The sequence below is a fragment of the Mustelus asterias genome, chromosome 2 (assembly GCF_964213995.1).
Source record: "Mustelus asterias chromosome 2, sMusAst1.hap1.1, whole genome shotgun sequence".
Taxonomy (NCBI): Eukaryota; Metazoa; Chordata; class Chondrichthyes; order Carcharhiniformes; family Triakidae; genus Mustelus; species Mustelus asterias.
The window spans coordinates 40,129,015-40,141,914 of NC_135802.1; the positions used below are offsets into that span (position 1 = coordinate 40,129,015).

A 12,900-nucleotide genomic window follows, 5' to 3' on the forward strand; every position below is an offset into this window, starting at 1 on the left:
TTCCTTTCTGAAATTACATTATTCTTTGCTGAAGTGACTGTGAGCCACCCAAAACAAGTCACCTGAAACAAACTTCAGATGCAATCTGAAACCATAAATTAGAACATAGAACAGTACAGCACAGAACAGGCCCTTCGGCCCACGATGTTGTGCCGACCTTCATCTGAAACCAAGATCAAGCTATCCCACTCCCTACCATCCTGGTGTGCTCCATGTGCCTATCCAATAACCGCTTAAATGTTCCTAAAGTGTCTGACTCCACTATCACTGCAGGCAGTCCATTCCACACCCCAACCACTCTCTGCGTGGAAAAACCTACCTCTGATATCCTTCCTATATCTCCCACCATGAACCCTATAGTTATGCCCCCTCGTAATAGCTCCATCCACCCGAGGAAATAGTCTTTGAACGTTCACTCGATCTATCCCCTTCATCATTTTATAAACCTCTATTAAGTCTCCCCTCAATCTCCTCCGCTCCAGAGAGAACAGCCCCAGCTCCCTCAACCTTTCCTCATAAGACCGACACTCCAAACCAGGCAGCATCCTGGTAAATCTCCTCTGCACTCTTTCCAGCGCTTCCACATCCTTCTTATAGTGAGGTGACCAGAACTGCACGCAATATTCCAAATGCGGTCTCACCAAGGTCCTGTACAGTTGCAGCATAACCCCACGGCTCTTAAACTCCAACCCCCTGTTAATAAAAGCTAACACACTATATGCCTTCTTCACAGCTCTATCCACTTGAGTGGCAACCTTTAGAGATCTGTGGATATGGACCCCAAGATCTCTCTGTTCCTCCACAGTCTTCAGAACCCTACCTTTGACCCTGTAATCCACATTTAAATTAGTCCTACCAAAATGAATCACCTCACATTTATCAGGGTTAAACTCCATTTGCCATTTTTCAGCCCAGCTTTGCATCCTATCTATGTCTCTTTGCAGCCTACAACACCCCTCCACCTCATCCACTACTCCACCAATCTTGGTGTCATCAGCAAATTTACTGATCCACCCTTCAGCCCCCTCCTCTAAGTCATTAATAAAAATCACAAAGAGCAGAGGACCAAGCACCGATCCCTGCGGCACTCCGCTAGCAACCTGCCTCCAATCCGAAAATTTTCCATCCACCACCACCCTCTGTCTTCGATCAGACAGCCAGTTACCTATCCAATCGGCCAACTTTCCCTCTATCCCACACCTCCTTACTTTCATCATAAGCCGACCATGGGGGATCTTATCAAACGCCTTACTAAAATCCATGTATATGACATCAACCGCCCTACCTTCATCAACACACCTAGTTACCTCCTCAAAAAATTCTATCAAATTTGTGAGGCACGATTTGCCCTTCACAAATATATATTATAATAATATAACAATCTAAGAAAATCAAAATACTGTGAATACTAGAAATAAAAATAGAAAATGCAAGAAAAACTGGCGAGAGGAAAAAAGAATGTTTCGAGTTCATACGACTCTTCCTCAGAGCTTGTGGCTATGCATAGGTTGCAGTAAAACATTCAGTTATATAATAACAGTTATATAACAATAACATTATCAAGGACTTCATAGCATAGTATTTGGAAAGCTGTGGTATAATCAGGCGAAGTCAGCATGGATTTACAAAAGGGAAATCATACTTGACAAATCTACTTGAATTCTTTGAGGATGTAACTAGTAGAGTTGACCAGGGAGAACCAGTGGATGTGGTTTATTTAGACTTTTTGAAAACTTTTGACAAGGTCTCACATAGCAGATTACTATATAAAGTTAAAGCACACGGGATTTCAGGTAGTGTCTTGAGATGGATAGAAAGCTGGTTAGCAGATCGGAAGCAAAGAGTTGGAATAAATGGCAGGCAGTGACTAATTGGGTACCGCAGGGATCTGTGCTAGGACCCCAACTGTTCACATTATGTATTAATGATTTGAAAGAGGAAACTAATCTCAAAATTTGCAAATGATACAAAGTTGGGTAGGAGGATGAGCTGTGAAGAGGATGCAAAGATGCTTTAGTGTGGTTTGGATAGGCTGACTGAGGGGCTTATGCAGATGAAGCATAATGTGGGTAAATGTAAGGTTATTTACTTCAGTAGCAAAAATAAGAAGGCACATTATTATTTGAATGGGTGTAAATTGAGGGGGGTGGATACTCAGCGAGACCTTGGTGTCCTTGTGCATCAATCACTGAAAGTAAGCGTGCAGGTACAGCAGGCAGTAAAGAAGGCAAATAGTGTCTTGGCCTTCATAGTGAGAGGACTTGAGTAATGGAATAGGGATGTTTTACTGCAATTGCAAAGGGCATTGGTGAGGACACACCTGGAGTATTGTGATGATCAGTCATGATCATAATGATGGAGCAGGCTCGAAGGACCAAATGGCCTACTCCTGTTTCTATTTTCTATGTATGTTTCTATGTAATAGTTGCTGGGGTTAAAACATGTAAAGTGGATTTTAGGAGGTTCCTGTGCTTAAAACCTCTGACCTTGTCCGTGGCTGGTATTCTCCGCTGCTGCTGCAGTGAATGGAGTTTTGGCTGGGTATCACATTCCCATTCTCATTGGCAGCAGGGGGGTTACGGACGAGATCAGAGAATCCTGCTCCTGTTCATTCAAATCAACCCCCCAAGAACTTTTCAAGCTTACTTTTCAGTATATTAATGCACTGGAATGCAATGCTTGGGAAGGTGGTGGAAGCTAATTCAGCAGTATTTTTAGATAAACTTTGGAACATTTGATAAAGTACTGCATAACATGGAATGAAATGGATAGTGGCAGCGAGGATACAAAGCTGGTGGAGTGACAGGAAACACAGAGAATAATGGGGATGGTTGTTTCTCAGCCTGGAGAAAGATAAATAGGAGGGTTGGTGTTAGTGTCACTGCTTTTCTCGATATAGGTTAGTGATCTAGACTTTGGGATACAGGGCACAATTTCAAAATTTGTAGATGACTCCAAAGAACTGCGAGGAGGAAAGGGATAAAACTTTTAAAGGATGTAGACAGACTGGTGGAATGGCAGATGTAATGAATGCAGGGAAGTGTGGAGTGATTTATTTTGGTAAGAAGACCAAGAGCAAAGATAAAGTAAAGGACACAATTCTAAAGTGGGTGCAGGAGCAGACTGTACATGTGCACAAGTCAATGAAGGTGACTGGGCAGGTTGGAAAAATGGTTAATAAAATATATGGGATCCTGCATAGAGTAAAAAGAAGGAAGTTATATTGAACCTATATAAAAGACAGTTTTGGAGTGTTGAGTCCAGTTCTGGGCAACACATTTTAGGAGGGATAATAAGGCATCATAGAGAGTGTAGAAAAGATTCACTAGGTTCCAGGCATGAGGAACTTCAGTTCCACAAATAGATTGGAGACGCTGGGGCTGTTTGCCTTGGAGAAGAGAAGATCAAGAGATTTAGGGAGGTGATGGCCTAGTGGTATTATCGCTAGGCTATTCATCCAGAAACTCAGCTAATGTTCTGGGGACCTGGGTTTGAATCCCGCCACAGTAGTTGGTGGAACTTGAATTCAATAAAAATATCTGGAATTAAGAATCCACTGATGACCATAAAACCATTGTCAATTGTCAGAAAAAGCCCATCTGGTTCACTAATGTCCTTTAGGGAAGGAAATCTGTCGTCCTTATCTGGCCTGGCCTACTTGTGACTCCAGAGCAAACAACAATGTGGTTGACTCTCAATTGCCCTGTGAAATGGTCTAGCAAATGGTACAGCATTCAGCTGTATGAAAAAGGCAGCTCACCACCATCTTCTCAAGGGCAGCTAGGGGTGGGCAATAAATGCTGGCCAGCCAGCGATGCCCAGGTCCCATGATTGAATAAAACAAATGGAGATTTGAGGTATTCAAAACATGAGGGGTCTGGACAGAATGGATAGGGAGAGATTGTTCCCATTGGTGGAAGGATCAAGCTCTAGAGGATACTAATTTAAGGTGTTTGGCAAAAGAAGGCAACAGTGACATGAGGAAAAGTTTTTTTTCACAATTAGTGCTTAAAATCTAGAAAGCACCAGTTGAGATTGTGGAGCCAGGTTCAATTAAGATCTTCAAAAGGAATTAGGCAATTATCTAAAGTGAATAAATTTATGGGGAGTGGGGGGCTGGGGGGAGATGCGAATCAGCCTAAGTGAGTTGCTCTTCCAGAGAGGAGGCATGGACATGATGGTCTGTATGGCATCTATCTGTGCCATACAGATGTGACCAAACACATTGACGAAGGAAGAGCGGTGGATGTGGTCTATATGGACTTCAGCAAAGCGTTCGATAAGGTCCCCCATGCAAGACTTCTTGAGAAAGTGAGAGGGCATGGGATCCAAGGGGCTGTTGCCTTGTGGATACAGAACTGGCTTGCCTGCAGAAGGCAGAGAGTGGCTGTGGAGGGGTCTTTCTCTGCATGGAGGTCAGTGACCAGTGGAGTGCCCCAGGGATCTGTTCTGGGACCCTTGCTGTTTGTCATTTTCATAAATGACCTGGATGAGGAAGTGGAGGGATGGGTTGGTAAGTTTGCTGACGACACCAAGGTAGGTGGTGTTGTGGATAGTTTGGAGGGATGTCAGAAGTTGCAGCGAGACATAGATAGAATGCAAGACTGGGCGGAGAAGTGGCAGATGGACTTCAACCCGGATAAGTGTGTAGTGATCCATTTTGGCAGATCCAATGGGATGAAGCAGCAGTATAATATGAAGGGTACCATTCTTAGCAGTGTAGAGGATCAGAAGGACCTTGGGGTCCGGGTCCATAGGACTCTTAAATCGGCCTCGCAGGTGGAGGATGCGGTCAAGAAGGCGTATGGCGTACTAGCCTTCATTAATCGAGGGATTGAGTTTAGGAGTCGGGAGATAATGCTGCAGCTTTATAGGACCCTGGTTAGACCCCACTTGGAGTACTGCGCGCAGTTCTGGTCACCTCATTACAGGAAAGATGTTGAAGCCATTGAAAGGGTGCAGAGGAGATTTACAAGGATGTTGCCTGGATTGGGGGGCATGCCTTATGAGGATAGGTTGAGGGAGCTTGGTCTCTTCTCCCTGGAGAGACGAAGGATGAGAGGTGACCTGATAGAGGTTTACAAGATGTTGAGAGGTCTGGATAGGGTAGACTCTCAGAGGCTATTTCCAAGGGCTGAAATGGTTGCTACGAGAGGACACAGGTTTAAGGTGCTGGGGGGTAGGTACAGAGGAGATGTCAGGGGTAAGTTTTTCACTCAGAGGGTGGTGGGTGAGTGGAATCGGCTGACGTCGGTGGTGGTGGAGGCAAACTCGTTGGGGTCTTTTAAGAGACTTCTGGATGAGTACATGGGATTTAATGGGATTGAGGGCTATAGATAGGCCTAGAGGTAGGGATATGATCAGCGCAACTTGTGGGCCGAAGGGCCTGTTTGTGCTGTGGCTTTCTATGTTCTATGTTCTATGTAACCATTCTATGATTCTCTACACTTGAAAGAAAGGTCTTGCATAACTATGGAGAAGTGGGATTAATGGGATAGCTCTTTCAAAGAGCTGGCACAGGCACAGCAGGCCAATTGGCTGACTTCCATGCTGAATGATTCTCTGCTTAATGTTAATAGAAAGCTGACTGGTTGACTTGGTAACAGTAACATTTAACTGGTATTTGGGCATTTGGATACTGATGTGCAGAGCTCTATCTTCCCTATTCAGACAAACCAGTCAGGTTTTCGGAATCAGATGGGTTAAATGCAATCCTATTAGACCAATTCTGGTAGCACCTTGATGTCCATTCACATTGCAATTATGTACTACCCACTTTAATGTCACAGAGGGGCAGAAAAAGCTTCACTGCAATGCCAAAGTTTCTGTGTAATGGGAGTCAGATCAGTTGGCACACTAGAATGGCAAACTGCACCTTCATGTTGTCATTGCTTTGTGACCAGTGATGTCAGAAAGAAAACTGGCTTTGAAAAGAGGAAATGAGGGTCTATAAGCTTCATTCAAAATTAGCTCTCCAGAATCACACCAAAAATGAACATCACTTGCTCTCAGCTCACCTTGTGCAGCATAGCAGCACCTTGATAGGACACAGCACTTTACCAGTTTACCGATCCATTGGCACCACACCCATAAACACCATTCCCTCCAGCACCGACGTTCAGTAGCAGCAGTGAGCACTATCTACAAGATGCACTGCAGCAATTCACCAAAGATCCTTAGACAGTACCTTCCAAACCCACAATCACTTCCATCTAGAAGGACAAGAGCAGCAGATACATGAGAAGACCACCACCTCCAATTTCCCCTCCAAGCCACTCACTGTCCTGACATGGAACTTTGTAGTCACTGGGTCAAAATCCTGGAATTCCCTCCCTAACAGCATTGTGGGTCAACTCACTGCACATGGACTGCAGCGATTCAAGAAGGGGCTCATCACCACCTTCCCAAGGGCAACTAGGGATGGGCAATAAATGCTGGTCAGCCAGCGGCACCCATGTCCCATGAATGAATAACAAAATTGCAAATTACCACATGTAGTTGAAGGAAAAAAGGAAAGGAAAACTGGTCTGAAAATTATTCTTCCATTCTACTTGTTGGCATTTTCAAAAATGAATGGGGAGAAAAAAGAATATTTAGTCTACTGATTTGTCAGAGAAGTCATGTAAGATAAAGAGAATAACCTTCTTCTCTTTTGTTATCAGAGACAGTGGAGCAGGGAGCACACAGATTAACCAGGTTAGTGAAATCCCGAGCATACTACTTCAGCACTGGAAGTTGCTAATGTTGGTTCAATTTACAGACTAAAGTGCAGCTTTCCGTTATTCTCTCAGCTATCCAAAGAGAAAGGAAACCTCCAAAGATGAAACCTACTGGAAGGAAATTAACGCTGCCATGGCCTTAACAAATCTGGCACAAGCAAAAGGCAAAATTCAAGGAACGACCAGCTGTATCATTCAAAAGTCTTCACATATTTCCGAAATAAAGACTTTGAAAATTTCACCGGGTAAACCATTTTAAAGAGAACCATGAAGTGACTTAAGACATTTCAGAAGCAAAACCATTCCATGTATATATTTAAAAAAAAATCTGCAATCAAATGTTGACTCCTGGCTCCTGAAGCCAGTTTAGAACAAATCAATTTTTAAAAATCTAATCTTATGTTTATTAATATATTTAGGATCTTGCAGCAATTTTTAAATCTTTTGTAATAGCACATGTATTTTTGCTGTTGTTGGCCAGCTTTTTTTTAAAACAAGAACTGACTGTAAATTGTTAAAACAGTACAATTTCTATCAAAGTATTAACTTATTTTATGTTACTCAAATTAATCTTTGACATCTCATGTTGATGCCCTCAACGTGAATATAATGTAATATAAATAATATATCAATAAGCTACATGTTGCACACTGAAAGCATTTTTAACGTAGTGAAATTATACTTTTGTATAACAAGATCAGTTCCACGTTGTACGGCTCTTATTTGACAAACAAAGCAAAAAAAAAAACAGGAATGTACATTGTGGTCCTGAAAAAAAAATATTGGGATTGTTCTGGCATGTCACTTTATTTTGACTGTAGTTACACTCTGAGCTTTGGCTCCGAGGACAAGTGTTGAAAATACATGACAACTGGCATGTCACACAGATCTAAACTGTGATCTAATTAAAAGCAGCTACCTTTTGCACTCGGGATTCAAATTTGCTGAATTATTAGCTATCATTGAGCTGGAAGGCTCCAAAATTAAACAATGCTCAAACCATTGCTTTTCATAGTGACAATATTCCAATACGTACTCAAAATCTGAATGGATGTGTCAGCATACATTGGCCTCAATAAAGGATTAGTGCTACTTCTTCATTTAACACCCAAACTTACCCTTGATGATAATAACATTTAAAAATAGAAAGCAGATTATTACAGAATGACAAGCATAGGGAATGTCTGTCGTACGCTGATTTGGCAAATTTTCCTGTGAGAAACTGTGAGGTTACAACTTTAAGCAAGTCCATCTACCCACTTCACCGATGCCTATTTATATCCAAATTTCTTATCAATGTCATTAATAAATGTTGGAACATTAGAAATGGACGCAGAAACAGTAAAAAAATTCAGAACCTGAATAAAGTACTGAATTCACACCCAAAGTTTGAAAATTGAAGTCTCAGGCCATCTATCAAACATACAAATTAGGCACAGCTTGTTTAAGAACATGCATAAAAATGCATTCTAGAAACAGAAAATACAGGTCTCAGTGCGCATACATTTATAAAAATTACTCCAAAATGCCATAACAAATGACTTCGTTTCCTGCTGTGCCTCAAATTCTGCTGTTAATTTTACACTAGTATAATTGTAGAAAATGATGTATGGCTCGTTAGCCTGGGGACAGAACTAATACAATGACCTGCAGTGCATTTGGAGTCAGGGATTGATAGATGGATATAAAAAACAAGGAAATTTGGGGCTAGTATATTTACATGTAAAACACAAGTGTACCCAAATTTCCACAGGATTTATGCTTTCTTTCAATTTCTTTGCTTCATACCCAATGGCATGTGTCCCTGAGGATAAGTGCACAGGGCATTTCACCCCATTATTTGATTTGATTTGATCTATTATTGTCACATGTATTAGCATAAAGTGAAAAGTATTGTTTCTTGCGCTATATAGACAAAGCGTACCATTCATAGAGAAGGAAAGGAGAGAGTGCAGAATGTGGTGTTACAGTCATAGATAGGGTGTAGAGAAAGATGAACAGAATGTGAGGTAGGTCCTTTCAAAAGTCTGATGGCAGCAGGAAGAAGCTGTTCTTGAGTTGGTTGGTATGTGACCTCCAACTTTTGTATCTTTTTCCTGACGGAAGAAGGTAGAAGAGAGAATGTCCGGGGTGTGTGGAGTCCTTAATTATGCTGGCTGTTTTGCCATGGCAGTGGGAAGTGTAGACAGAGTCAATGGATGGGAGGCTGGTTTGCGTGATGGATTGGGCTACATTCGCAACCTTTTGTAGTTTCTTGTGGTCTTGGGCAGAGCAGGAGCCATACCAAGCTGTGATACATCCAGAAAGAATGCTTTCTATGGTGCATCTGTAAAAGTTGGTGAGAGTCGTAGCTGACATGCCAAATTTCCTTAGTCTTCTGAAAAAGTAGAGGCGTTGATGGGCTTTCTTAACTATATTGTCAACATGGGGGGACCAGGACAGGTTGTTGGTGATCTGGACACCTAAAAACCTGAAGCTTTCAACCATTTCTATTTCGTCCCCGTTGATGTAGACAGGGGCATAATATTAGCAGGGAGTCAAATTTTCCACCATGTTCCTGACATTATGTTTAAAGTGTGTACTACTGTGATCGGCAAAGGTCTCATTACTTTCCATGCTAGTTATAATGCTTATTTCGTGGCCAGATAAGTTGGGGCTGTGTGTTTGTTTGACCTGAGAACCGACTTGAGGAGGTAATCTCATATCTCTTCAACCTCATGCCTACCTCTGTATAATTGTAGCCAGTGACAAATGGAGTTTAAGGAGACTACCTTGGAACTTTCAAGCTTACTTTCCAATATTAATGTTAGCAGGGAGTCAAATTTTCCACCATGTTCCTGACATCAACATTTATCTGACATTCCAATATTGGTAAGCAATTACCAAACATCACTTGAACAAAATTCTGGAATATCAAAATCATTTGCTAATGTGTACTTTTCCTATTTAAAATAAAATGTTATTGCCTACTTTTTAAATCTAAAGGAAAATTTCAATGTAATATCTGAGGGCCACCCAGTGTAATTTCATTCCTAATATGCTCTCCTCTTTGTGCAATGAATATAATGTATTTTGTGATGGTATTTGTAAATATTTTTATACCTTTTGTGCAAACTGTTAAAAGTTGCAATTTGTAATATGCCCTTAGGTGTAAAGCAGATATTTGAATTATGTATTTTGGCATATACAAAAGAAAGCTGCTTTGAAAAAGCTTTTTATGGTAGTGTCTTTTTTTTAATATATCACAAATTAAGCAAAATAATAGATCCAAGATTGTTCTATCATGTATCTTTTCTGAATATGTTTAGTTGTTCTGATGTGTTCAGCAAACAATTTGTTGCAAATATTATTACAAATTTATAAATTATCACAATAATAAACAATAAAGTGCATGGCATTAATGATTTCTGCTACATATACATTTGGCAATTCTTCACAAAATTGTAGATTGTCAGTGCAATAATGAGTTGAGTTTTATAGCTGCACTCTGCAACAGGATGAATGACAGAATGCATGCTTGTAAAAGTACATTTTCAAATGCCAGAGAGATTATCTGAGTAATTGTCGACCTACTTCTCCATCCTCACCAAAAAGACTTACCAAGTCCTACCATTTTCTGATGAGTTAAATGAGTATTCAGTGGGTAAGTACCACAATGACATTCCCTTCTCATGCTTTTCAATGTTGTTTTTTTTGGTGAGATAGTGGTGGAGCAAAGCATGTAGGGAAAATCAGAGAGCACCTTCCGAATTGTCACATTTGATTGCGCATATCTAGATGTCAGAGTTGCTATCTGACTTTACAGTGATGCTGATAGACTCATTGCGGGGGAGGGGGGGGGGAGATTCTCGGCCTCCTTGGTGGTGGGGGGGGGGGGGGGGGGTGTTTCTCACAGCAAGATTTCCCACTGACTGTACCCCATGCCACCGGGAAACCCACGGTGGTGATGCGTCATCGGCGGGACCAGAAGATCCTGCCAGCATGAACAGCCGGAAAATTCCGTCCACTGTTTTTCCAACCACAAAATCTGAATCTTATAATCTTGCTGGTTTCCAGTTCTGTGCCAACAGTCCATAACAAATAACTTTTATAGATTAATATTATCCATAATCCGCTCAATATTTTAAGTACTTCACTCTTTCCCTTGGTCAAGTTCAAATTTCTCGGCCTTTTTTAATTTAGAACCTTATTTCTTTAATTCATTTCTTATCCCACAATATGTAAAAAAAATTCTTGCCTGTACACTATATATGTTGAGGATAACTTTTGTTTATATTTGGAATCTAATGCTCATCAGATCCAATTTAGCATGTATTTTATTATATATGTTAATACAAGCTTTATTCGGAACAGAATCTTTCAATGTACAGTCATCATATTCCTTCTCTAATGATGGGAGACTTATTGTGCACACATTTGCAGTTACGTTACACTCACTAACGTTAAAATTCATCTGTTACTGCTTTGCTTTCCCCTTACTATTTGGCCCAGATATCTTTCCGTGCTGTTTATCTCATTTGTAGCTGTCACCTGCTGAAATAAATTGCTATCAGCAAATTGAACGCTATTTTAAAATTTAGGAATAATATGTACAGAAAGAGAACCCTGAGGAACTCTGTTAGCAGACACAGCCAGTCTTCCCAAAAGAACTTCTTCCATTTATCATCACCTTCTGCTTTCTACTTCCAAGCCAAATTTCTATGTAACAAGCCAATTCCATTAATTAATGACCTTTCAGTTGCTTCAAAACACCCAGTGGGATCATATCAAAGACTGGGAATCGAAAGTAAATATTATCAACTGGATAGCCTCATTACTAGTTGAGGAAACTATTCCAAATAGATGACTGAGATTTGACCTCATACAAATTAGTCTAAGGGTGGAATTTTCCCTTCTATAGACTAAGAGCTTCAAGTTTGTAGGTGTTCAAATCACCAATAACCTGTTATGGTCCCCCTATGCCGACACTATAGTTAAGAAAGCCCACCATCGCCTCCATTTTTTCAGGAGGCTAATGAAATTTGGCATGTCCACTATGATTCTCACCAACTTTTACAGATGTACCATAGAAAGCATCCTTTCTGGTTGTATCACAGCTTGGTATGGCTCCTGCTCTGCCTAAGACTGCAAGAAGCTACAAAGAGTTGTGAACATAGCCCAGTGTATCACGCAAACCAGCCTCTCATCCGTTGATAAAAGCAAAATACTGTGGATGCTGGAATCTGAAACAAAAACAGAAAATACTGGAAAATCTCAGCAGGTCTGACAGCATCTGTGGGGAGAGAATAGAGCCAATGTTTCGAGTCTAGATGATCCTTCGTCAGGGCTAAGAGCTAAGAAAGTCAGCAGAGATTTATACTTTGAGAGTGGGGTGGTGGGGCGGGGGGGCGGGGGGTGGAGGTGGACTGCGACAAAGGAAATGTAAATGAGGATACAGAAGGCTGAGAAGGTGCTAAAAGTGTCCATTAAGTGATCAGAATGTGTGAATGGCAGAACAGAGGCACAAATGGTTAAGGGACTGCCTGGGAATTATAGCAGTTGCCCTGAAAGTGGGTGGGGAGGGGGCAAGAAGGAGAGCTGGAAAAATGGAAGTGAGAATGAAGGATGATAAAAATGGATGAATGAGATGAAACATAATGAAAAAACATACATGGAAATGGGGTAAAGGTTGTTGAACTCAATGTTCAGTCCGGAAAGCTGTAAAGTGCCTAATTGGAAGCTGAGATGCTGTTCCTCCAGTTTGCGTTGGGGTTCACTCGAACATTGCAAAAGACCAAGGCCGGACGTGTGGCAGGAGTGCAGGGTGGTGTGTTGAAGTGGCAAGCAACAGGATGGCCTGGGTCCTGCTGGCAGATGGACCAAAGGTGTTCGGCAAAGCAGTCAACCAGTCTGTGTTTGGTCTCTCCAATGTAGAGTAGACTGCATTGGGAGCAGCGAATGCAATAGACCAGATTGGAGGAGGTGCATGTGAAGCAATGTTTCACCTGAAAGGGGTGTTAAGGACCTGGGATGGTGAGCAGGGAGGAGGTAAAGGGGCAGGTGTTGCACATTCTATGATTGCATGGGAAGATACCGTGGGCAGGGGGTGGGGTGTTGGATGTGATGGAGGAGTGGACCAGGGTGTCCCGGAGAGAACGCTCCCTGTGGAATGCAGAAAGGGGGGGGGGGTTGGGATGATGAG

The 12,900-nt window shown here is 41.6% G+C and overlaps 1 protein-coding gene across 4 annotated transcripts in view; it reads left to right on the forward strand.

Moving 5' to 3' along the window:
• The window catches only part of mkxa (mohawk homeobox a), a 134,186-nt gene that overhangs the window by 52,751 nt on the left and 68,535 nt on the right, over positions 1–12,900 (forward strand). For 2 of the 4 annotated variants that reach the window (XM_078233843.1, XM_078233834.1), the window contains exons 6-7: positions 6,663–6,696; positions 6,792–10,109. The exons of the other annotated variants lie outside the window; for them this stretch is intronic. In XM_078233843.1, coding sequence (XP_078089969.1) covers positions 6,663–6,696; positions 6,792–6,978 — 221 coding nt within the window. In that variant the 3' untranslated portion in view covers positions 6,979–10,109. Of the gene's footprint in view, positions 1–6,662; positions 6,697–6,791; positions 10,110–12,900 lie in introns of those variants that run through there. 4 annotated transcript variants of the gene reach the window in all.